This window comes from Anastrepha ludens, chromosome 3, assembly GCF_028408465.1.
Source record: "Anastrepha ludens isolate Willacy chromosome 3, idAnaLude1.1, whole genome shotgun sequence".
Classification (NCBI taxonomy): domain Eukaryota; kingdom Metazoa; phylum Arthropoda; class Insecta; order Diptera; family Tephritidae; genus Anastrepha; species Anastrepha ludens.
In genome coordinates this window covers 29,805,435-29,832,089 of record NC_071499.1, presented here as the reverse complement: position 1 = coordinate 29,832,089, position 26,655 = coordinate 29,805,435, and the positions used below count along the sequence as shown (strand labels likewise).

The 26,655-nt window shown below is 36.3% G+C and overlaps 1 protein-coding gene across 2 annotated transcripts; it reads left to right on the top strand.

Annotated features, from left to right (window-relative positions):
• Positions 1-650: 650 nt before the first annotated feature.
• On the top strand, positions 651-25,804 carry LOC128857286 (cytokine receptor-like). Of its 2 annotated transcripts, none has more exons than XM_054092984.1 (12): positions 651-1,060; positions 5,811-5,893; positions 6,012-6,160; positions 6,229-6,340; positions 6,438-6,568; positions 12,746-12,920; positions 16,111-16,576; positions 17,011-17,314; positions 20,104-20,557; positions 20,854-20,965; positions 23,416-23,630; positions 23,691-25,804. In XM_054092984.1, exons 1-12 carry the CDS (start codon positions 1,056-1,058, stop codon positions 24,839-24,841), a joined length of 3,357 nt encoding a protein of 1,118 aa, XP_053948959.1. In that variant the 5' UTR covers positions 651-1,055; the 3' UTR covers positions 24,842-25,804. The 2 variants fall into 2 exon arrangements, with proteins under 2 accessions (XP_053948959.1, XP_053948958.1); XM_054092983.1 differs by having other exon boundaries at positions 12,710-12,920.
• The last annotated feature ends 851 nt before the right edge of the window (positions 25,805-26,655 follow it).

Sequence of the window (26,655 nt, the reverse complement as noted above, 5' to 3'; positions counted from 1 at the left end):
CATTCCGCCCCCATCCTCGTAATCCGCAGCATCAGTTGGCTGTATTTTTCGCGATTTTCGTGATGCCACCTCGTCTTCCTCCGAGCTGTACGCGCTCAATTCATCCGACATATCATTGTTAGCATCTAAATCGTTGTAGTTGTGGTTATTTATGCATTTATGTATGACAAGAGCCGAATTGTCGAATTTTGTCACATTTTCAAGTGGATTCAGACCAGCGGAGTGTTTATTCTCGTACGTCTGAATTTGAACCAAAATCTTCAATTATCAATAAATGCTTCAGATTATTTCGTCTATTTAACTGTCCACGGAAAATACCTATTCATTGTGTTTTTTGGTGCTCACACTCACCAACGTAAACGTATGCCCGTATCAGCTGACACGATGTAACTAATGAGAGCGCCATGTAAATCAATTCTCACCATCGTTCTGTTCCGTAGTACCGTTGATCGCTGTTTCATCTTGTCAGCTGATGCGGGCGTACGAGCGTACGTTTACGTTGGTGAGTGTGAACACCATTTGAGTTCGGAAAAAATGCTAAATCTAGTTCTCAAAGCATTAAGTGGCAACTATGCCTGTAGCAGGTAGGCGACGCGGTATACCGCGCAATCGCAATAAAAGCGATTAAACCAATCGGAATTAGTAACACGACTGCCACCATCTCTAATCGGTATTGTTTTGTTCAGGTGACAGTTGGACTTTTAATGTTTATATTAATTTATATATAGTTTGTAACGCTTCCGTGTTAAAAGCCGCATTCTTCTTTTTAAAGATATACGAGAAACAGAAATTTACAATGAGTGTTTTAAATCCTAAAAAATAAAGAAGAATTTAACTAACTAATAAGTGTGTCGAAAGGGAAGGAATTAAGTAGTGCTGTTTCGTCGTAATGGAGTCACCTTTTTGTGTGTGCCAATCCTTTAATTTCTGATTGGTTATCGCCTGTGCTCTTTACCAACATATTTCAAATTAATTAATCGAAGAATTTGAGATATTTCTTTATCAATTTACAATTCGAAGAATTCTGATATCTAACACAGGAAATCCACAAAGCAATGAAGTGAGTACGGATGTGGTAATTTAAGGGGCGCCTTGGAAATGTGTACATACATACACACACTTATATTTTAGTATATAGTTAGGTGCACGTATGAATATGTATGAAATAAGTCAAATGTAAATAGCCAAAAAAAATGGATAACGAATCACATACGTAAGCACATACATATGTAGATGTGTTTACACAGAACCACAGCATTGTTATGAACGCGGTCAAAGGCAACAATATCTAGCGTAGTAAGAGTAAAACTTGTTTTCATAAAACACCAATTTTCAGTTTGTTTATGGTTTCAAAAGAAATATGCAAATTGCAAAAAATGCCATATTTGGTTTCTGGAACTTAATGAATTGAAAGAAATTGCCATGATTTCTTCATATTCGTGGAATTATTTATTTTTATAATATTCATTTATGTATGCGCACATGTAGATACATATGAATGTGAGCCCGTATATATGTATATATGTATGTATTGCATTAATTGCTTTGGGGCAAAAAATCATTGACTTACTGTATATGTGCATGTGTATTGGTGTATTTATCAGCAACGATTTAAGCAAAGAAAGATAACAATTTTTGAAAAACAAACTTTTCTGAGAAGCACTTTTTATGAAGCGCGGGTTTTTTGTGTTGTGATTTTGTACATGTTTGATATTTCATGCGCATCTTCATAGAACGCTTCTTAAGATAATTGAAGACATACCCTGCAAGAAATTTGCTGATCACTTTAGACACTAAGGTGTTTGTGATGACATTGTAAGCATAAAAATGGCTAGTTGTTTTGCCTTTTTAGTGCAATGTAGATTTGTTTTTCACTTATATCGAATTGCTAATAGAGGTAAGGAGGTATAATATCTCAAGGCAAGAACAAAAGTGAATAGTTTGCTAAGCACTTTTATAGGGTTTTCGAATAAGAGGTGTTATGTTGATATTCAAAGAAAAATGCTATTTTTTAATATCAATGATCGGATGTTTATTTCATTATAAAGAGGAAGGTATGCCGTTAATAGTGGAAAATAACATCAGGCAAATGACCACCACGACCACGCTTACAGGACAATATCCTTTTCATGGAATTTTCCATAACCGAATCGCAAAGTGGCTACCCTATGTCCTCGATAGCCTCGCAAATTCCATCTTTGAGGTCTTGAATCGACCCTGGGCTATTGGCGTATACCTTCTCTTTCACATGGCCCCAAAGAAAAAAGTCACAAGGTGTTAAATCACAAGATCTCGGTGGCCACGGCCATTTGAAGAACAACATCAAGGCGTCTACTACAAATAGGAAGAGAAGCTCGGCCAAACTCCCAAGGAGGGTATAAGCGCCAATTTTTTTACATACACAACCATAACCACTAGTGACGTATCTTTGTTCTTCTTTTCACATGCATTTTTATAGTCAAGTGAGCAGATCCCAAACATAGCCAAGAAGAGGCGGATATATTATAATGATCTCGAGGCATTGCCAACACATTTGAAATTTAAGCCAAGAGAAAAATAAGCTAAATTCGTTTTACTTGCCCAAGATTATTCCATTAGCTTGTGATATTAAAAGAATACGCCTAATGCTAACTAAAATCACTTATTTAATATGCAGCTGTCGTGCAGGGTGGCTATGCACATACTCATGCGCATATGCACATGCATTTCTTTGCGCAAAAGATTACATTTTCTAGTGTCATGCATATTAAAAGCAAGATCAATACGCATTTGTGCATAAGCCTTATTTTTTTATGGGATTATTAGGTCAAACAAATCTATTTTTTGAATTACATAAATAAAGTAAAGGGTGCTCAGATTGGAGGTACTTTTTCCAATAGGGTGTTTTTGACAGATCACGCGTGATTACTGTCGAATTAAATAAATGACTTTTTCCAGTATTCATTGACATTTCATCATCGCGCGCTCAGGCCAACCTATGGTGTACAGCGATGAAGCTCATTTTTGTTTTAATGGCTACGTCAATAAGTAAAATTGCCGTATTTGGGTTGAAAATCAACCCATGTCATTCAAGAATAGCTTTTACATCTATTGAAAACAACCGTTTAGCCTACCTAAGGTCTACAAGCTTACCTAAGTTCATCCCCTCCAGGAGTCCTTGTGTCGTGCCGATATCGGCCGTTCCAGTAACTTGCCTGGGTTGGGCTGGTCCAGTAACTTGCCTGGACTGTGTCGGCCCAGTGACTTGCCTGGGTTCCTCATCAGGAGGGACTTCTATAATAGTTGGTACGGTAGACGTAGGGACCATTTTTACTGAAAGATCACTACCCTCGTCCGTAACCATTTGTTATAGCGGGGCTTCCTTATCCCCGGCAGCCCTCTGCCTCCCTGGTTTCATGGTGACAGAGCTGAACCGGTAATTCAGTAGGTAACCCGTCCCTTTTTCGGTTGTGTACGAAACCTCGTCATGCATCGAGCCCTGCATCCTCGACGTCGCTGCTCAGAATATGCCACTCTTCAGTTTTCAAGCCGCTGTTCTCAGCTGAATATTCCGCAGATTTGACTGCGTCCCTCGTGACTTTGTGCATAGGGGTATATCGTCCCCCCTTTTGGTGTCAAGCTTTCCACGCCGAGAGCTTGGGTGCCAAAAATGCTAATCTCTCCCGGGTCTTCTCATCTTTGCAGTCCACAAGTAGTAGATCCGCCCTGAAGTACACCCCACAAAAGGCCAGCGGGTGAGTCTATCCTTTAATGACCTCATCCATTATGGCCTCCTGAAGCACAGTTGTCTTCCTACCCTAGCGTATCCGCAGGATAGTTTTTGGGCAGCACTGCCAAGCGGATGCCTTTGAGAGCATCCGAGTAGCTTGTCTGCTGTCCATTGTTATCCAGCGGGGCTGCCAGGGGAGGAATACCCTGCCGCTCCCTGGGTCGTACTGAAGGAGGCAGTGGATGTGCTCGCTGCCTCTCAGCACTAGGTGTCTGCGGGGTTATTTGCCCGCTTTGCAGCGGGTGCGGGCTCAGCAGTTTGTTTCCCCGCTTCCCTTTTCTGGGGCGGGTGCAGGTGCCTTTCTTTTCCTGCCTGCCCTGTGGCGATATTGGTCCCGCTTGGCTATCGATGCTCCGCGAGGCAGGTCAGACACACTCTTGGGCAGTTGCTCCACAAGTTGGCGAGCTGCTTCCTGGATTTGCCCTCTTCCAGGTAGCGCAGGTAACATTTCATACCGGGACCCCTCAATCCTGTCCTGTAGGGGTAGCCCAAGGCGCCGGGTTGACCAGGTGGCGCTTTGCTGTTATAGGTGCTGAGTCTGTGGTGACTGACCCACTCGTTTTCTCAGAGCAAAACTTCTGCCTCTGAGAACCCCGCGAGGAGATGTTTGCCCAGCTTCTTCCTGCCCTTTTTGTTGTTGTTACTGGTATTGTTTTTGTTTTGGTTTTGATTTTTGATTTTTGTTTTTATTTATATTCATCTTGATCGTACGACCGCCTGCTTGGCAAGGCAAACTCAGCAGTCTTCTAATTATATGGGGGTTTCAAAGGTCCGCCGCGCCAGGAACCCTTGCCGCGGTAATGCCAAAATTACTTCTCAATTCGGTCCGGTGTTGAGGAGGCGCCGTTAAACTACAGCCGAATTTTTCTCCTGGCTGCAAATCATCCAATGGGCGCGGTGCGCATAATACCCTAGATTAGGATGTGGCAGCTCTTGGTCATGGTTCCAAAGCGGTACCAAACATCAGGTTGAGATATCGTTTTTTACGACGATTCCTCCTGGTGTTTGGATCCGTTTTGAGATTCGATTAAGCAATTGCACCGCGTCAAGGTGCCAGCCGTAGCGAGCCATGGGCTGAAGGAATCATCGGCCCCTATTTCCTCTAAGACGAGGCTGGCGCTCATGTAACAGGGAATGGCGAACGCCCGTGTTTTCCACAACATAAACAACGGCGTTACTTGCCATACAGTCCGTGAAACAATGGGTTTACTGCGTCGTCGTTTCGAAGAGCAATTTATCTCTCGTTTCGGACCTTTCGATTTGTCATCAAGATCCTTTGAACTTCTGTTTGTGGGGTGTATGTAACGTCTAAATACTTTGTGGATAAACCAACATTACTAAAGTTATTCACGAAATACCGAGTCATTCCTTCAGCAAGTCATTCAAAATTGGTGTTTATGGGCGGCCGAATTACGGCGTAGTTGCGCCGTATCCGTACCAAAATCCGATATTTCTAATATGCAGACATATAAGCATTAGTGAGCATTTCGGCTAGAGTCGAAGAATCCACGATTTTGTTCAATGGTCTGTGCATTGAAAAACAGCAATTTTTCTTGAGAAATCGCGGAAAATCGAGATACAGTCATGCGGGCAACGAGTGTGAATGTTGATCAGGGCATTGACAGGCTTAACCTTGACTGAAACATAAATGCCTTCCTGTATTTGGGGTAATGAGACACAGATCTACGCATGAATGAAGATTTGCTATCTATCTGCGCCATATGGAAATTTTTAATTTGCCACCTCTCCACTAATTTTAAGTAAGTTCTATAATTATCATCAGGCTTATGAAATAAATAGTTGTCTTGGTATGGAGATTCTTATCTGACTCCAATAAACCAACACTTGTATACACAAGCAAATAAATTACGGTACGTGTTGTTTAATTCTTCTGGGTTTAACGTTTTCATCTTGAAAGCCGCCAGCATTCTACGTTTCAATTTATATAACTAAATTATTAAAATAATGCCAACACAATAGTTACGCATGTTTCATTATCTACTTAAACTCTAAAAAACTGATAAAAACAATGTTTCTATAGTTTCAGATGTCTACTATTTGCGTCTTTCTATTGCCTGTACACACAATGTATAATCTCAACAGTAAATGCACAATCGCCAGGTGGTAAGTGTAATTGCAAAAAATTAAATTAAATTTTCCACAAAAATGTGTTTACTTTTAGCGATGAGTTGTGAAATGGGCTTTAATAACTGGTAATTAATATTTTTGTAACTTCTTCTAGATACTAGTCCGAGTATTGTTATAGAAATAGGAGATAGTGCGAATATCACTTGTCGCATGAATCTGAAAATGTTTGGTGGACAAAATAGTACATCTTTGTATTTCGTTACTGATGACCCAAAACACAAAGCTACACCCACAAATATTGTGGTAAATACTTGAGATTTGATGCTGTGCATTTTAAGTAGCCGTTTAATGACCAATCTATTATTCCACAGATTATTAACGAAACAACGATTGTTTACACACTGCAAAATGCAATTGAGCAGTACACAACTTACACCTGTAAAAGTGGTCAATACGCCATTGCGAGTACCGACGTCATTGTGGGTAAGCAAATAATGTGCAATTATTGCTATAAATGGCAAACATATTAGCTATTCAAATGAGTTGCTTATAATTGTATTTTTATTACTTTTTCTTTAAGGTACGAAACCAACAAAAGTTACAGATTTCAGTTGCCAGGCATTCGATTTCATTTACATGACATGCGCTTTCACAATTCCCCCAAATATGGTTCCAACAACATACAATTTGAAATATGTAACACAAAATGCTGTAAGTTAAAACAAAAACAAATATATGTACTATATGCATGTACATATATAGTTATTTATTTTATTATGTATAATGCATGTGCATGTTAGCATACAAATGTATGTTTGTTAATTTTTGTAATACATTTATTTGTCTTTAATGTGGTTAGAGGGCATCCCCTTTGTAACCGATAATAATTAATAAATAGTTGCGGTAGAACTTACAATATTAACATTATAACATGTGAAGGCATATACATATACAAGGTGGCACAAAATTAAGCATCCCATTATTAAATAAAAAAAATGGTTTTGAGTAACTTTTTTACTAAATAAAGAAAAAATTATTTGAGTAACTTTTTTACTCAATAAAAAAAAATATTTCAGTAATTTTTTTATTGTACTAAAAAAATGATTTTGAGTAATTTTTGTACTAAATTAAAAAAAAAAATGATTTTGAGTAACTTTTTTTTACTAAATACAAAAAAGTGATTTTGAGTAACTTTTTTACTAAATAAAACAAAAATATGATTTTGAGTAACTTGTTTACTTAATAAAAAAAATGATTTTGAGTAACTTTTTTACTAAATAAAAAAAAATGATTTGAGTAACTTTTTTACTAAATAAAAAAAAATTAATTAATTTTTTTACTAAATTAAAAAAAAAATGATTTGAGTAACTTTTTTACAAATAAAAAGAAAATTTTTTTGAGTAACTTTTTTACTTAATAAAAAAAATGATTTTGAGTAACTTTTTTACTAAATAAAAAAAAATGATTTGAGTAACTTTTTTACTAAATAAAAAATATTATTTTAAGTAACTTGTTTACTAAATAAAAAAAAATTAATTAATTTTTTTACTAAATAAAAAAAAATGATTTGAGTAACTTTTTTACTAAATAAAAAGAAAATTTTTTTGAGTAACTTTTTTACTAAATAAGAAAAAAATAATTTTGAGTAACTTTTTTACTAAATAAAAAAAGAATTTGAGTAACTTTTTTACTAGATATAAAAAACAAAATGATTGTGAATAACCTTTTTTTACTAAATAAAAAAAAATGATTTTGAGTAACTTTTTTTCTAAATAAAAAAACATGATTTTAAGTAACTCTTTTACTAAATAAAAAAAACATGCTTTTGAGTAATTTTTACTAAATAAACAAAAATGATATTGAGTAACTTTTTTACTAAAAAAAATTGAGTAAGAAAGAATTTGAGTAAATTTTGTACTAAATAAAAAAAAATAATTTTGATCTACTTTTTTACTAAATAAAAAAAATGACTTTGAGCAACTTTTTTATTAAAAATAATAATAATTTTGAATTACTTTTGTACTAAATAAAAAATCAATGATTTTGAGTAACTTTTTTACTAAATAAAAATAATAATTTTGAGTAATTTTTTTACTAAATTAAAAAGTAATTTTAAATTAAAATAAATTTAAGTAATTTTAAATTAAATTTTTACTAAATGAAAAAAAAGGATTTTGAGTAACTTTTTTACTTAATAAAAAAAAACAGAAATCCAGTAACTTTTTTTTACTGAAAACAAAAATGATTTTACTAAATAAAGAAAAATTATTTTGCGTAATTTTTGTTACTAAAAAAAAGTGACTTTACTTTTTTACTAAATAAAAAAAAAACATGATTTTGAATAACTGTTTTACAAAATACAAAATAAAATAATAATTTGAACATTTTCTTACTAAAACAAAATGATTTTGAACAACTTTTTTACTTAATAAAAACAATGATTGAGTAACTTTTTTATTAAATAAAAAAAGAACTTGAGTAACTTTGTTACTAAATGAAAAAATGATTTTGAGTATCTTTTTTACTAAATAAATAAATGATTTTGAGTAACGTTTTTACTAAATAAAAAAAAAACATATTTTGAGTAACTTTTTTTACTAAATAATAAAAAAATTTTTAAGTAGCTTTTTTGATTTTGATTTTGAGTAACTCTTTTACTAAATAAAGAAAAATTACTTAGAGTAATTTTTATTAAAAAAATAATTTGAAGTAACTAAAATTTTACTAAATAAAACAAAATGACATTCAGAAACTTTTTTACTTAGTAAAATAAAAAATGATTTGAGTAACGTTTTTACTAAATGAAAAAAAAAAGAAATTGAGTAACTTTTTACTAAAGAAAAAAACAAAACATTTTTTTGAGTAACTTTTTTACTAAATAAAAGAAATAGTATGGAGTAACTTTTTTACTTAATAAAAAAATGATTTGAGTACATTTTTACTAAATAAAAAAAGGAACTTGAGTAACTTTTTTACTAAATTAAAAAAAATCATTATGAATAACTTTTTTACTTATTAAAAAAAAATATGATTGTGAGTAACTTTTTACCAAATAAAAATGAATGATTTTGAGTATCTTTTTTATTAAAGAAAAAAAATGGTTTTGATTAATTCTTTTACTAAATAAAAAAAAAAAAAAAAAATAATTTTGACTACTTTTTTACTAATAAAAATGATTTTGAATAACGTTTTGAGTAACGTTTTTACTAAATAAAAAAAATCATTTTGAGTAACTTTTTTATTAAGTAAAAAAAATCATTTTGAGTAACTTTTTTACTCAATAAAAAAAATATTTGAAGTGATGAAAGTCTTTATTTGGACATTTGCGCGCTGCATTGGTTGTCCATAATCAGAAATATACTTTTTTTTAGGGGAAATGTCACCTTGACAATGAGCATAAACTTTCAATTCTGTGATCGATATTTTACGAGGTATCGATCACTCTACCGAGAATGTAATGGATTTCTTTTAACCTAATATTTATTTTGCCCATTACGCCCTCCATTGCTTGTCCGTTTGCATACTGCAGCTGCTTAATTTACAAGTGTCAAATATGATTAATGGACGCTATTTGCAAACATTTTACAGGGTGACTAATTTTGCGCCACCAGACATTTAATAGATTTGATTGTGTCCAGTACCATTCATTTAGTCAAAAAAAAAAAAATATGTTTGTGCAAATAGTCTCTGTAAATTTATTTGGTTCGTTTTAAAACATTTCAAATGACAATCTCTTGGCATAATAGTGTCGCTCATTCACTCATTCAGAAAGAGTTCTCCTAGAAAACCTAATCTTGGAATTGGTTTGATAATGTCGAGACTGGCAATACTGCAATGCTGCTGTTTTTTAATCTTTCTATTGGTCACATAGTTGGTTGCTGCTGTCTTCTTCCAGTTCTTAAGTGAGCTCGAAAAAAATCGCAAAAATCATGTTACGCAAATTATATTTTACCTCTTCTCAGAAAAGAGTGTAAACTTGTAGTGGGGATACTTAGGGGACACTGTCTTACTCCGTCGTACGCGGCTAAACTGTAGCTAGTGTAGAACGATATATGCACAATATATAACGAAGTCACCGCGAGAGGAACTCTGCAACATCTACTCTGACACTGCCCTGCACTTAGCAAAACACGAATAAACTGTTTAGGTTCTGCATCATTTTCAACCTTAGAATGTCGATGGCACACAAATACTGACCGTTAATAACCCCAAAATTTTGGGGGTCACCTCCGATATTTTGCTCTTCTTTAAGGGCTCACAACCGCAACAAGGTCCTCAAATCTCTAGCTGGTAGCATTGACAAAGAATCAAATTCGTGAAAAATAGAGGGGGAAAAACAAAAAAAAAACAAGAAAGAGAAGGAAGATGGCGACGTTTAGATGTATATATAAAAGGTTAATTTTTTTTCAAGTTGGCCGACGAACATGAATAATCGTATATGATTTCTTTTAAATGCTTCTATATCATCATTTTTTTTAATATTTGCCTCTTTTTTTTGTCTGTCTTTGGGCTAAAATTCCTGAAATCTCATTTTTATGTGAGGCCGCCCCATTTGATTACCTTCTAGTTTAATTCTGCTATGAAAAAGCTCCACTTAAAAACCATCTGCTGTTCGAAGGCACCATAAAACTGTAGGTTCCTCATACACCAGGTACACCCCTCGGTAATCGAAGAAAACAGTGAGCAAAACCTTGACTGTTGATCGAACTTGGCGTGCTTTATTTTGTTCTTGGCTTTGCTGGACTCTTCCATTTGCGACGATTGGGCTTTGGTTTCGATGTCATAACCATATACCCATGATTCGTCACCAGTTACGACGCTTTAAGCAGCACGTTTCCACGACAGTCGATTTATATCCGGCCAAGGATTGTCACTCCAGCAGGATTCCCCGTATGTAAATATGGGGAATTTTTATGCTGCTACACCAACAACAACAACCCTTTTAAGCAAATCTGGATCATCGTTGAAGTCATTCAACAATTCCTGAGCGATGCTCATGCGACGTTGTTTTTAGTCAAAAATTTTGAGCTAACCGATGTGCCGACATTCTCAGCAACTTCTCTGATTGTGATTTGGCAATTCTCCATAACAATTTTCTTAACTTTCTCAACATTTTCATCGGTTGTTGATGTGCTGGAGCGTCCAGAGCGAGGGTCGTCATTCATATCTTCTCGATCTTCTGTGAGAAGTTTGTACCAATTGTAAACATTTTTTTGACGCAGAGTACTCTCACCGCATGCCTCTGTCAACATTTCAAGTTTTTTGAGCACTTTATTCTATTTTTACACAAAATTTGATGCAACTTGTTTGATCCTCTTTGATTCTTTGAAAAAATTTGCGATAGCTGAAAATCGCTGAACACGCAAAACATGCTTTATGCCTCTCACAAAGAAACCAAACATGCTACAGGGTCCGGCACTCGAATTGTAACCAATTAAAAAGGCCATACATTTGGTTTGGAAAATTACTTTTATTCAATTCAAATAAAAAATGTGTGAAAATATTACAAAATTAAGGATGAGTATACTTTTGCTCGATATGACAACCTTTTGCCTTGACTATGGCCTTGAGACGGGCCAGAAACGAGTCGCAAGCTGCCCGAATGTGACTTGCGGACAATGACTTTTTTCAGCGCCTCGATACTGGCTTTTCGGACCTCGGCTCTCTAAAATGGCCCAAAGAGAATAATCCATCGCATTCGCGTCTGGTGAATTTGGGAGCCATTGTGTGGACCTTATGAAGTTCGGAACATTTTTTTGTAGCCATTCTTGGTTCACTCGAGTTTTGTGAGACGGCGCCGAGTCTCGTTGAAAGCTCCATGGTCTGCCACCGAAATGTTTGTCTGCCCAAAGCAACCTCCAAAATCTTTCCCCATAATATTTCGCATTTACCTTGACGCCAGGCTCGATGAAAACGATTGAAGAGCGCAAATCTGCGGTTACAGCGGCCCGAACCATTATCTGTGGCGCGTGCTGCCTCCTGGTGGCCAATCGATGAATCAAATTCTCGTATCAACGGTCGGTCAAATAAACCCTATCGTTTTGGGCGTTTACGAATTGCTCAATTTGAAAAATTTTCTCGTCAGAAAACACAATGTTCGGAATTGACCGCTTTCGGCCAAGCGAAGCAACTCCTTCGCTCTCTCAAGTCTGACTTGTTGCTGCTTTGGTGTGAGATCATGCGCCTTTCGGATCTTGTAAGGCTTGATTTTGAGATCATTTTTCAGTATGCGGCGGATGCTATGGTCAAATATATTCAGTTCTTTCGCCATTTGATTGGCACTTCGTCGGAGATTACGTTCAAGTCGCTTCTTCACTTTTTGAACCATTTCACGTGACGTTGCAGTATTTTGATCACCACCTCCATAAAAAAAATAGTACTCGAAAGAAAGCAGAATGCACTCGCTGCAGTAACAACAAATCAACTTCTTGCCGATTCGATAGGATTGTCCTGGTTTAGAATAACCACCTCGAAAAAGTGTAGTTTAGTTTAGTATAAAGAGACGTATTGTAGTATACGGACATATAATTAATGGTATACATTTAATACAGCTACTGCAGCGCACTCAATATTTACACTTTTTATTTAACACTTTTTATTTAACATTTTTTATTTTAATTTGATTAACTTTTTTATTTTTTTCGTTTTGGGTTTGCTTGCCTTTTATTTGCATATATAATTTTTTTACTAACATTGACTGCTCGCTGCACCTTTAACACACCCACTGCAATTACTGCATGACATCACACATACTACCACCACCTACCCTACACAATTCGATTGTAATTCTAAACAATACTAACGTGGCATAAACAAAACAATAACAATAACAATAAAAACATAAAACATAAGGGAAGAACGGCTGATAATCGCACGATATATTCACAGAATTATATACTTAACTGTATAAAGTTGGTGAAAGAGGGCGACAGAGCCACTTGCAATTTCACACTGGACGATGGCAGCTACAAACCTAACTTCGAGTATTACAATTTTCGTTTATTAAGTAATAATACGTTGGGTTCCCTCAATCAGAATTTCACTATAAATCACAAGGAGATCGGTGAGTACATACACACGAATATAAATATAATTAAGTCCTTAAGTAAAAGTTAATACAAATACAAGCTTATTTTTTGAAATAAATGGCAATAAAAAAATTACGGTTTATTAAAAAGTGCAAAGATCCCCATTATTTATTGAATTCGATTTTATTTACCTGGTTGCTTGGGCGATCTTCGCTGTATTAGCGCATATTAAAATCGAATTTTCTCAAGATTTGGGGCATTCGTGGTTTCTGACTTCCTTCTGGCTTGGAATTATTCGCCTAAGGTCTTGAATATAGTCTTTTATAATTCTGGACTCAAAGCGTTCTTGGAAAAGGAACACGGAAGAAACATGAAAAAAGCTTGTATTGCCTCGATAGTTTGCTCTCCTTCTCAGCGCATACAACCGCTATTGCCAATAAAGCCCAGAATCGCTACAAGGTCCTCAAATCGCTTGCCGGCAGCACTTGGGGCAAAGACAAAGAAATGTTGCTACATTGAAGGCAATAGACCGGCAGGTTCTAAACTATGCTGCGCCAGTCTGGTCGCCTGGAACCAGTGATTCGCAGTGGACGAAGCTAGGGACTTGTCAAAACACTGCCATTAGGACGTCGACAGGATGTCTACTGATGCCGCCAATAGAACATCTACATGATGAGGCCCTTAAGCTCCTGTGAAGGAGCATAATAAACTGCTCAGCAAGCAGTTTCTGTTAGGGTGTTACCGTAGGTCCCACCCATGCAGGCACCTGCTTGAGCCTGAGCCACCTCCCAGGCATGTCAGGAGGCACCTCCTTAACTATACTGACGTGATCCAGGACGAAACATACCGACAATTACGGGATCGGACAGTGTACAGACAGACAATTAACGAAATTCATCGGGAGACCCTTACCACCTTCTTAAGCTCCCGACCCCCGAACGCCGTCATCGGAGTCCAACCACCACCCATTGCAGACGAAGCGCTTCAATTTCCCCGAGAGTCCCGCGTAACCTTGGCACAATTACATTCTGGATAAAGTAGCAGGTTAAACCCATATCTATCCAAAATCGACCCCGACATACTAAACATATGTCCGGCATGTGAAGGCATCCCTCACACACTAACTACGTTTTCACATGCCTCATCAAACCCACTCATCTAACACCTCTCTCTCTCCGGACCCAACCCGTCGAAACATCAAGTTTCCTGGGCCTACCGTTAAATGAGCTAGACGTAGACGACTGGTGAATACACTACACGGACGGGGTAAAGTTACTGCTACAACAACAACAATAACAACAACAACAAAGCTTGTAATGCCCTCTTTAAGCTGTAAGAGGACATTTGGCAAAAATGGGGCCTGAAACCGTATGTCAACCACTGGGCGTACAATACGATCATCGGACCCATTTTGCCTTATGGAGATTTCGTACGGTGGAAGGCGGTGCAGACATCATATGACCTAACGAATCTCATAAAATTCCAACGATTAGCTTGTGTCGGAATAACAGGGGTGCTTCGATCGACGCCTCAGGCGGCGCTGGAAGTGATCCTACCTATTTCACCCAGCGGTATATATGTTAAAGGGATAGCGGCCAAATGTGTTTCTGGGATTAAAGCAGCAGGCAGGGTAAAAGAAAACACGCACGGTCATGCATCAGTTCTACTATCTCTGGAACACTTGTAAGACGCATCGAAAACAGACTATCTGGTTCCCAAGAAAGATCTGAACAAATACTAATATATAAAATACGAATACCTGACAGGAACGAAGGATTGGCAGACCAGAGGCATATCAGATCATAGGGGTCACCATATTTATACTGACGGCTCAAAGATGGACAATGTTACTGGATCGGGAGTGTACTCAGAACAATTATCCTTAAATTGCTTCTTTAGTCTCCCAGACCGCCATAGCCGAATGGGGGTAGGTTCGTGATTAACATTCAGAATTCAGAGAGAACGTAGGTTCGAATCTCGGTGAAACACCAAAATGAAGAAAAAGTTCTTTCTAATAGCGGTCGCCCCTCGGCAGGTAATGGCAAACCTCCAAGTGTATTTCTCCCATGAAAACGCTCCTCATAAAAAATATCTGCCGCTGGGAGTCGGTTTGAAACTGTAGGTCCCTACAATTGTGGAACAAGACACACGCCACGAATGAGAGGAGGAGCTCGGTCAAACGCCCAAAAAGGATGTACGCGCCAATTGTATATATATATAGACTCCTAGACTGGTGTAGCGTCTTCCAAGCTGAAATCTACCCTATAGACAAAACAGCAAAAACGTTAATACCGTAGACTTACCTCCAGCAAACCTTACTATTTTTGTTGATAGTCAAGCAGTGATCGCGGCACTGGCCTCAACGCACATCAACTAAAGATGTGTTAAAAAATGCAGTAGGTCGCTGCCGCTTATCCAACACAACACAACACAACACCGCACTTTGTTGGGTCCTCGGCCACACCGGAGTGGAGGGAAATGAAAGAGTGGATGAGTGTGCAAGGAAAGGCTCTGAGCTTGACCTTCAGTGAGTGGTAGAGGCCATTACCATTCCTGTAAACGAATGTATATTGCGATTGACTTGAACGTAAGCGCGGAAACCAATAGAAGGTGGTCTCTGACTACTAACTCAGGGTCTCCAAAGCGCTCTGGCCAAGACTGAATCTTAAAAGGATAAAATGTATGCTTGGATGCAACAGATCAATTAACAGCGTCCTCACAGTTGTCACTGCACTCTTGACACTCTAGCCAGTATAATGAATAGATGTATCTCGCAATGGCTTTTGCAGGAGTTGTGGAGATGAAGAAGAAATTTAGTCGGTGCAACACCTCCTCTGCGAATGTCCTCTACTTCAAAGAAGGCGTGCCAATTATATTGGCGATTATTTCTTTCAAGTCCTGTGAAATTTGCAAAATATCTCACAGGAGGGACTAGCCGCCTTCTTAAAAGAGATCTAAATGCTTTAAGCCATTTAGTTAGGGGATGGAAATCAAATGCAGTTATCACAAGGGTCCTTAGGGCCACCAAGTGTATTCTCTTAGACAAGCAAACCTGGCTAGCCTAACCCAACCTTGAACTGTTTCTGGAGTGCTCACACAGCTACCGCCTTTCAGTGCTTACCATACGTATAAATAAACTTGTTTTTGGATTAGTACAATGGACTTTTAAACATCACTCTTAGAAATTTATTTTCATGTACATATTTGTGTGTGTTCCAATTTCAGTGAAACCGGCGATTAGCGACTTTAACGCTGGTAAGATCTCGATACATAGTTGTGTGCTGACGTGGGAAATGGAACGTTACTCTTCGTACAAACTGAACCGACTACAAATGGAAGTTCATTTACACTCGCCACATTACGAAAATTGGAAAACTTACACTTGCAACAAATGCAACAATCATTCAATATTTCACCTGCCCATTGACGATTTGCCCTACGCCTATTATCGATATAATGTTAGCTTGCGAATAAAGATGCGAATGCCCGCCGCAACGTGGAGCGATCCTTATAGTGTTGTCTTTCAAACGTTGCCCTCTGCGCCAGAGGTGCCGCCAGCGGTTGACGAGAGCAGTTTTTATTTGAATGCGACACATCTCCGCTTGTTTTGGCATCCAACGCCGGAATATCATCGAAATGGTTCAAATTTTCATTACATTGTGAGGCAGACAAAGGAAAATGGTGTTGTAATGTAAGTGTGGTATTATTATATATGTATTTATTGCTTAACCCCTTGCCTTATAAATCGAGCGACGATTGGGTGTGCGACGTTCTATGAAATATTTTCTCGTGTGTAAAAAAAATCTTTTATTTGATGCGAGTCTTACAGCCAGTGTCTGATATGAGGAAATGGGCGGCCTTTTTTTCTAATAGCGGTCGCCCCTCGGCAGGCAATGGCAAACCTCCGAGTGTATTTCTGCTATGAAAAGGCGCCTCATAAAAACCAGTTGCCGTTCGCAGGAGGAACTCGGTCAAACACAGAAGTGTACGCGCCAATTATTTACTTTTTTTATTTCAAGTAGAATCCAGTCTCCCACACGTTGCTTTAAGGCAAAGGCTTATTAAAATACGCTATGCATTATTGAAAAAAAGCTTTACATAAATGAATTTTCCTATATTTTCTAGACACCAACCACCTCGGCATATACATGTGTCCACCGTGGCGTTTTCATGGAACAGTGCGTACAGTTACGAATTTCAAATCTGGAACAGCAATGAAATGGGCGTATCATTGAATAGTAGTCGAATACGTGTGCCTTCACTGCCGAGGAACTATGACAACAGAACACCGCTTGGCATACGAAATGTCTATCATGCGTTGCAACAGGCTTACACTCTATTGTGGAACGCGCCGGAAGATTCTGCGAACGTGGAGAGTTATACGGTTTTTTGGTGTAAGCCCAAAAGTGTCGCCTCCAATGAGTGTCATGTAAGTAAATGCTGGTTGCTTTAACTTGAATGTAATTGTTTTCCCTAAAATTTTAATTGGGATACTGAATTTATGGGACATATTCTGCATGCATTTAATATCTCGTGTATTATTGGGTTAATGATTACTTTGCGTCTTTGAAGGGTAATCTTATTTAATTGATACCTTCTATATTTACTGACGTTTTGTCAGATTGGTTCCAGTTTTGTAGAGAACGGCATTTGAAAATTTCTCTTTTAGCCGCTGATAACTCATTTAGGAATAACCTCACATCATCAATTTTGAAATCGAAAACCACTTAAATTTTAATGTTTTTAAAATTTTTATTTTATTTATTAATTTTTTAATTTATTTTTTTAAATTTATTTTTTTTAAATTTTTTTTTAGTTTATTTATTTTTTTAGATATTTTTTATTTCATTTTGTTTTTAAATTAATTAATTAATTTTTAATGTAATTTTGTTTTTTAATTAATTAATTAATTTTTTATGTAATTTTGTTTTTTAATTAATTGATTAATTAATTCTTTATTTACTTATGTATTTTTTTTGTTTTATCTATCTTATTTTAAATTTTTTATTTTCTTTTTTTAATTTTTTTGCTATTTTTTATTTTTTTTATATTTATATAATTAATTTTTTTTATCTATGTTTTTATTTATTTTTTAATTATTCTATTTATTTATTAAAATTTTTTGAAATTAATTATTAGTTTTTATTTATTTATGTATTTTTTTGATTTATCTATTTATGTTTTTTGTATTTATTGTTGTTATTATTTTAAATTTTTAATTTTAAAGTTAAATTTTTTTTGTTTTGTTATTTTTTTTATATTTATATAATTATTTTTTTTTATCTATGTTTTGATTTATTTTTTAATTACTTTTTATTTAGCTCTTTGAAATTAATTTATTTATTAATTATTTTATGCTTTTTTTTTGTTTTATCTATTTATGTGTTTTGTGTGTTTATTATTCTTATTTTTTTAAGTTTTTTAGTTTTTATTTTCTTTTTTAAATTTTTTATTTTCTTTTTTTGCTATTTTTTTATATTTATTGTAGTTAATTTTTTTATTTACTATTTTTTTATTTATGTTTTTATTTATTTTTTTTAACTTTTTATTTAATTTTTTTTTGTTTAATTCTTTTTTATATATTTATTTATTTTATTTTGACGTGATAACGTCTTATAATTCGATGTAGCCGGCTGCACGCACCAAAAAAAGCGTCGTTATCTTGCTCATGCGCAATTCCATTGCGATTCCATTTACCTCCTCTTCTATATCCATACAAAATATCTATCAAGCAAATAAAATTAAAATTTTCTTTTGAAAAAATGCAACCATTCCATCAGTATTTTCTTATGACGTTGTCACGTTAAACTATCGTCAGTAAACCGACTTTACAGACAACCTCTTTTTATCTATTTATTTATTTAGTCTTTTTTGTATTTATTATTTTATTTTTAATATTTTTTTATATAATTTTTTTAATTTTTATTTTTCTATATTAATTTTTTTCAATACTTTTATTTTTTTATATTTACAATATTTATTAATTTGTATTTATTAATTTGTGCTGGATTATTTAACAAATAATTGCTTAGCAGCGCAAGCAACAAAGGTCTTCTACTGTATGTATGTATAATATAATATAATGAGGATTAATTGCTATTGCGCCGATCACTGGGCGCATAGTGCGAGGACAAATAACTTCCATTGATTTCGGTTTTCAGCTTTTGCCCGAACCTGTGCCAATGTCAGGTTTTCGTCTATACTTCTATGTTGCTACGTCGCCATGAGCCTCTTGGACGTCCTCTATTTCGTGTTCCCTGTGGATTCCAGTCTAAAGCAGCTCTGCTGACTTTGTGCGCTGGTTCGCACAGAGTATGCTCTATCTAGCGCCATTTTATTTACTGAATCTCAATATTTATCTGTCTTTGGTTACATCGATTTAGTAGATCCGTATTTGAGATCAACTTTTAGGGTCACCAGATACGTAGAATTAAGCGAAGACAGCTGTTCACAAGCATTTGTGTTTTGTTTGTTAATTCGTCGGATTCGGTGCAAAGTTTCACTGCCATAGAGCGGAACGAATTTAAGATTAGTATTGAAAAGACGAAGCTTAGTTTTTCTTGTCAGTTGCTTCGAATTCCAAACTTTACGTATTTAAATTCGCGGAAGCGTACTTTTCCCTAACGATTGGGTGTTTCCTATCTGTCTTAGCCCCGCCGTCAGGTGTTATTTGGTTCCAAACTCGTAGCTTTGTTTACCGGTCACTGGACGTTCGGCACACACGCAGAAAAGCGAAGGTTGTCATTTAACCCCCATTGCGGAAGCTGTAGGGATCTTTCAGAGAAGGAGACTGTTGAACACTTTCTCTGTAAATGTCCGGGTTTGGCAGCTAGACGATTAAGGTGACTGGGAGCTCCTTTCTTCGACAATGTGAGGCGCTGCTCCAATTTACATCAACAGCTCTGGCAGGCTGTAGATATATGACTGTTGGAAATCTCAAAATCGCATCAAAACGGCGCTTCAGTGCTACTTGAGGAGTGCCAGACTGGCATTTCAACAATTTCACTTGCCACCTACCTACTTTCACATCAGCAGCATTTTTCAAAAATTTATGGCGAATATTTTTTGCTATTATAACAATAAAATTTACACAAATGAACTAATTAAGTCGGAGGGAAATATCGATAATAAATAGAATACTAATTTCATCTAAATGACAAATTACTGACTCCTCGTTATACGCACCTTAAATTTATCAGAATTGCCTTTTCATTTTAGAATATTATCGGATTCAAGCGATTAAATAAAGAGGCGCGCAACTTCACCATTCAACAAAGTCAACCGCTGGTTTTAGCTGTAGCGGCCAACTACGCAGATTTTTTCACGGGCATGCATTGGGCAAAATGTACTGCAGACGTTTCAAATGACCTAGAAAAATTGGAACCAGAAATTGTGGAAAAAAATGCATATTCTATAGTAGTACGCTGGAGTTCAGAGCGGGTGTGCGCATCGCTCATCAAGGGCTACACACTGACCTATTGCAGAGTAAAATCCGCAACGAAGTTCAAATGTTTGGATACAAAAGTTATCATTAATGTTGACAAAAGCGATAACAAACATGAGATCACTAATTTAGAACCTGACACTGCGTATAAAATGGGAATGTATATGTATTCGGATGTGCAGTCTGGTCCAGTAAGTGATGCGCTAACATTTCAGACACAGGAAGCCGGTATGTAGCAATAACCAAGATTACCAAGGCGCGTTCATTAAAGGTGGTGGCACTAGGCCAACAACAATGTTTTCTATGTTTGTTTGCCCAAGCGAAGTGTTGGCAAAGTAGAAAACAAATAATGAATTCGCCTTGTTTCATTCTGTGCTGGCAGCCACATAGACACGGCGAAAGAAAAAAAAAACAAATCAGCTGATGTACCGTTACCACCTTTAATAGCTTCGCCTTGCAATTACTCAACCAATAAATTTGTGATGCATTGCGAATATTGAATTTATTTTAAAAATATTTTGCAGCGCCTACTCCGCCACGAAATCTAACTTACGGCGGCATAACAAGTCAGTCAGTATCGCTGGAATGGATCTCCCCGCACAAGGCAAATGGCAAGATACGATATTATGTCATAGTGTAAGTTTAATATGGCAATTTTCGCTATGCGAGTATTTATTTTACACTCGCACATACAGTCAGCTTCAAAAGAAAGCGTACTCCATATATTGAAAAAAGTTTTTTTTTGTGAAGAATACAGTTCATACTACAACAAAAGCCATATAAAGGGTTTTCGAATAAGAGGTGTTATTTTGATATTCAAAGAAAAATGTTATTTTTTAATATCAATGATCGGATGTTTATTTCATTATAAAGAGGAAGGTATGCCGTTAATAGTGGAAAATAACAGCAGGCAAATGACCATCACGACCACGTTTACAGGACAATATCCTTTTCATGGAATTTTCCATAACCGAATCGCAAAGTGGCTGCCCTATGTCCTCGTTAGCCTCACGAATTCCATCTTTGAGGTCTTGAATCGACCCTTGGCTGTTGACGTAGACCTTCACATTCACGTGTCCCCAAAGAAAAAAGTCACAAGGTGTTAAATCACAAGATCGCGGTGGCCAATTGTGATCACCTCTTCGAGAGATAACACGGTCCGGAAACTTTTCCCGTAAAAGATCACTGGTTTCATTGCTTGTGTGGCACGTAGCGCTGTCGTGTTGAAAATAAACGTTGTGCAGTTCAATACCATCCAATTCCGGCCATAAAAAATCGTTAATCATCTCTCGATAGCGCAATTCTACTCAAAATAACTCCTGTTATTGGAAAACTCTTTAAAGCAAAGTTTCAAAATATGATACAAAAAAATCACATTGATTTTTGAAACCTTTTTTAAAACCTTCTGTTGATCTTTTTTTCGTCCTGTTCGAGGATCCTTTTTAAAAGGTTATACCCATAAATCGATAGAAAATTCAATTTTAGGAAGCTACCTGGAGCTCAAGTCGTTAGCTATGATAGAAATATGGTAAATTTACGCCCAAAATCGAAAAGGGCAGTCTGGCCAGACCCGGGTGCCCAACGGAGGGTTAACGCCTACTCCAATTTTTTTTGCTGTGGAAATAATCACCTACAACCGTCGGCAATAAAGAATTTGTCAAAAATCAACGCGATTCTTGAACCACTTGAAATTTCCACTTTATTATGGTAGGCAGGTGAAATGGTTGAACTACCACTTTGGCACTACCCAAGTAGCACTAAAGCACCATTTCGATACCATTATGAGACCTCCAACGGGCAGATATCTACAGCCAGTCAGAGCTGTTAATGTAATGGAGAAGATTGATAGCATTTAGGTTGGAGCACCGCCCCAGGCTGTCTAAGAATGGAGCACCCAGTGACCTTAGTCGTCTAACTACCAAACCCAGACATTTACAGAGAGGAACCTTTTCTGTAAGGTACCCTCAGCTTCTGCAATGGCGGTTAAATGGTAAACTTGGCTTAGTTCCGCGTGTGTGCCGATCCTCCAATGACTGGTAAACGCAGCTGGAGTTCCCAAGACTTTCTGAGTCCTCCGTCTATCGTACTGGGGCCAAAGGGTTTTCGAAATAGCACATGGAAAAATAGAGCTCCATCTTTTCTGTGCTTTCCTGTGAAATAATTTGTACAGTTACCCTTTAACAACTGTCAGGGGGATGGCGAGTAAGAGGTGTCTGAGACCAGTTCAGTCGACCCCTTACTGGCAAGCTCATCAGCAATTTCATTTTCCTCTACGTTCCTATGTCCTGGAACCCAGATCAGAGAAATGTTACCTGTACACTCAAGAGATAAGATTTTCTTCTTACAGGAGGTGACTAGTTTGGATCTGCACCATGACGTCGTCAGAGGCATGATCGCGGTTTGGCTATGGTGCATTAAAAAAAATTAATATTAATTGGTGCGTACACTTCCGTTAGTTGTTTTGCAGAGCTCCTCCTATTTCTGGCGTGCGTCTTGATGTTGTTTCACAAATGGAGGGTCGCAGGTAGTTTTAAGCCGACTCCGAACGGCAAATTGTTTTTTATCAGAAGCTTTTTTATGGCAGAAAAACACTCGGAGGTTTGCCATTGCCTGCCGAGGGGCGACCGCTATTAGAAAAATGTTTTTTTTTATTAATTTTGCTTTCACCGAGATTCGAACCTCTCGGTGAATTCCGAATGGTAATCACGCACCAACCCATTCGGCTACGGCGGCCGCTATCCTGGGTGTACTTTATTTATACTAAAATTCAATGATCTATAAAACTGCATACCCGAAATTTTTCCAAAAAAATTTGATGCAAATCTGATGAATTTTTACAAATTTTATACAAATTTTGAAACCCTGCTTTATATAGTCTTTGTTGGAGTAAGAACTATATTTTTATAAAAAACCAATTGAAATTACAAAATAAAAAAATAAAAATAGTCAAAATTCATGAATATGTGGTGTGCACTTCCTTTTGACGCTGACTGTATGTGCATACGCTTCTTGTGAGACGTTTTTAGTTTTCATTGTGAGTAGATAAATAATAATATGAAGTTAATATTTTTTTGTTCTCTTCTCAGTTACAACCGAGAAAGTCACATTATAAAGTGCAGCAATACAATCGGCTCGAATTGCTTTGAAAGCAGTAAGAAAAGTGGACGCTACGGCAGTGAACATATTTTCTACACTTTGGCCAACCTGAGTAGTTTCACCAATTACACCATCTGCGTAAAAGCGTTCACTGTGGCCGAGTCATTACCCAGCAATTGCTTGCATGTGCAAACTCTAATCGGAGGTATGTGCAAATGCAGTTCATGCGAGTATGCAAAAAATTGCTAATAAAATCTGTTTTCAGTGCCTTCAAGTCCATCAAACACAAAGTTCGATGATTCAGCTGATATTGTAATTCATTGGCAGCCGCCTGAAGTGCCTTCGGGGCGCGTGGACTACTACGAAGTAATCGTAGAGACCAAACTAAGGGAGCGTGTGGAAAGCCGTCATATTTCGCGCATAAAAAATAGCATGAAGTGCACGATACGAAAGCCAAGTTGCTATAATAATGATTTCAAGTATACGATCGGTGTGCGTGGCGTTAACGTTGCTTTTGTCAATGAAATCGATCCCAATCTCATACATATTGATAACAATAGTCACTTGCATGATAATTATGTTGCTTCTGGCAAAGAAGAGTTGGGCTGCATAGAGGCTGCGTCAACTGTACCGTTGCAGGCAGGTGCAGGCAAAAGTGAATATATAGAATATAGATCGGTGGAAGTGATCGTATTCAATTATGTGTGTGGCACAACGGCAAGAGCTGATGGCAAAATTTGGCTCACAATATTCGTGTCAATACTGGGCTCTTCGCTAATGATAATAGGCGGTCTGCTCGTATACAAAAGATGCCATGAAATGGCATCCATTAATTGTAAGATACCTGATCCCTTGAATGATTTAGTCAATCGCAATGACAACAAACTAAGGGAACATGATGTGGAACGTATTATAAAACAACAGTACAACAGTGAAAATGGACGCTTGTTGCCAAGCATTTCCAAGGATTCGGATTGCTCGAACGACAGCAGTGCGCGTTCATGGCCTACTACAAAGAGTAGTTATTACGACAGCACTACTGACAGTGCTACCGACGACTACTGCATTCAAGATCCAATGACATTATCCAATGCACAATTACTGGAAACTGTACCGGAAACGGGCGACTATGTGATCATGAAGGCACCCATCACAAGCACTGAAATGAAACAAAGCACCGCTAATATGTTGCATACAAACGAAATGGAAAATGCTTATGTACGCCCAGGTGCAATACTACAGCCAAATGCGACCGAAAAACCCTTCACTATCAATTGGCCAATGGGCGCCGAAGACGACGGCTATGTACATCCAAATAGTAGACAGGCATTTAATTGGCCACAACAAGAAGCGCATACTGGGCGCAATGCGGCAGCAAATGTAAATAGCACAATTTATTTGCCTACTGCGCGGTAGAATTGAATTGGTTTCAGCAGGTGTAGGTGGATGAGGTGCGCAGTACACAAGTGTCCTTAAATGCGTAAGAAGCGCAAAGTTAACAGGATATGCAAAAGAAAAAATTGTTGTTGATTTTTTTTTTATTTGCTACAGCATTTAACAATTTAGTTTTTAATGATTGTTATGTAACGTATTTATTAATTTGTTTCCAAGTAGCATACGCGCACCCAAAAGGTGCGGCCAATAAGTCACATTTTACTACACATCACTGGTATTAGTAAATATTTATTATAGCTTTAAATAGCAGCGAATAGCGATTGTAACACGAGTAGTGGAGAGAGAGAAGTGAGTTTGTGTATCAAACCGCTGACATTTGCAGTATTTATAAATGTGTAGAATCTACATAACGTCACCAAAATGTACAAAGGCGTTTTTGCGAACTCGCAGGAGCAAAAGAAAAAAAAAACAAACAAAAAATGAAAACAAAAATTCACCAAAAGCTATTAGGTTGTTCGGAAAGTAACTTCATTTTTTTGTAATGCAAGTGAAAGACGATCTTAAACCCAGGCCTTTCAGGTGGTCATAAACAGTTGAATTCGGTAAATTTAAGGGGGCAGATACCTGTAAACGGCCATATTTTCCCTGATTTTCATTAAAATTATTTAAAATGAAGAAGTCAATATATTTTTTTCAAAATTGGCATACAGTTTATGTATAAATTAAAATAATATAAACTTTTTTTTTCTATTTTAATCATTTAAAATGGCAGATGTACACTCAATTCTAACAGGAAGGTCGCAGCGGGGCTGCTCAATCGGCGGGCATTGTAGCATCGCGTCAGTGAACGGAATACAAAAAACCAATTTTTTTTTTGTTTATTAATGTCATAATTTCTATATGAATTAAAAAAAATGGGCGAAAAAAAATTCGGGGAATAAAATGCTTCAAAAAAAAAAACAATGAATTTGCGGCGAATTTTCCTACCAAACATTTTTTTGTTTATTAATGTCATAAATGCGGGAAAAAATTCGCGGAATAAAATGCTTAAAAAAAAAGAGTTTTGCGGCGAATTTTCCTACCAAACATGTTTTTGTTTATTAATGTTCGTTTATTAATGTCATAATTTCTATATGAATTAAAAAAAGTGGGTGAAAAAAAAATCGCGGAATAAAATTCTTAAAAAAAAAATGAATTTTGCGGCGAATTTTCCTAACAAACATTTTTTTGTTTATTAATGTCATAATTTCTATATGAATTAAAAAAAGTGGGTGAAAAAAAATCGCGGAATAAAATGCTTAAAAAAAAATGAATTTTGCGGCGAATTTTCCTACCAAACATTTTTTTGTTTATTAATGTCATAATTTCTATATAAATTAAAAAAAAGGGCGGAAAAAAATTCGCGGAATAAAATGCTTAAAAAAAAATTGAATTTTGCGGCGAATTTCCTACCAAACTTTTTTTTGTTTATTAATGTCATACTTTTTATATGAATTAAAAAAAAAAATGCGGGAAAAAATTCGCGGAATAAAATGCTTAAAAAAAAGTTTATTTTGGGGCGAATTTTTCTACTATTTTTGCTTTGAAAAAAATTTTTTTTTTTTCGAAAAATTTTCTAAAACTTGTAAGTTCACATAGAAAGTAAAATCATAAAAAAGATGTGTGCAAAATTTCAGTGAGATCGGTCAGTAACTTTTCGAGTTATCGTGTACGCCAATTCGAAAAATATAGTTTTAAGAAAAACGCGTCTAAAGTTTGAATACAATGTAACTATACCTCTTCCACCGCTCGAACGCAAAGAATAGAGTCGTCACGGTTGTCGATCTATAATATAA

Coding starts and splice junctions, on each gene's coding strand:
- LOC128857286 (XM_054092983.1), top strand. Junction 12,921..16,110: donor TATAAATCACAAGGAGATCG/GTGAGTACATAC, acceptor TTCCAATTTCAG/TGAAACCGGCGATTAGCGAC. Junction 20,558..20,853: donor ATTTCAGACACAGGAAGCCG/GTATGTAGCAAT, acceptor AATATTTTGCAG/CGCCTACTCCGCCACGAAAT.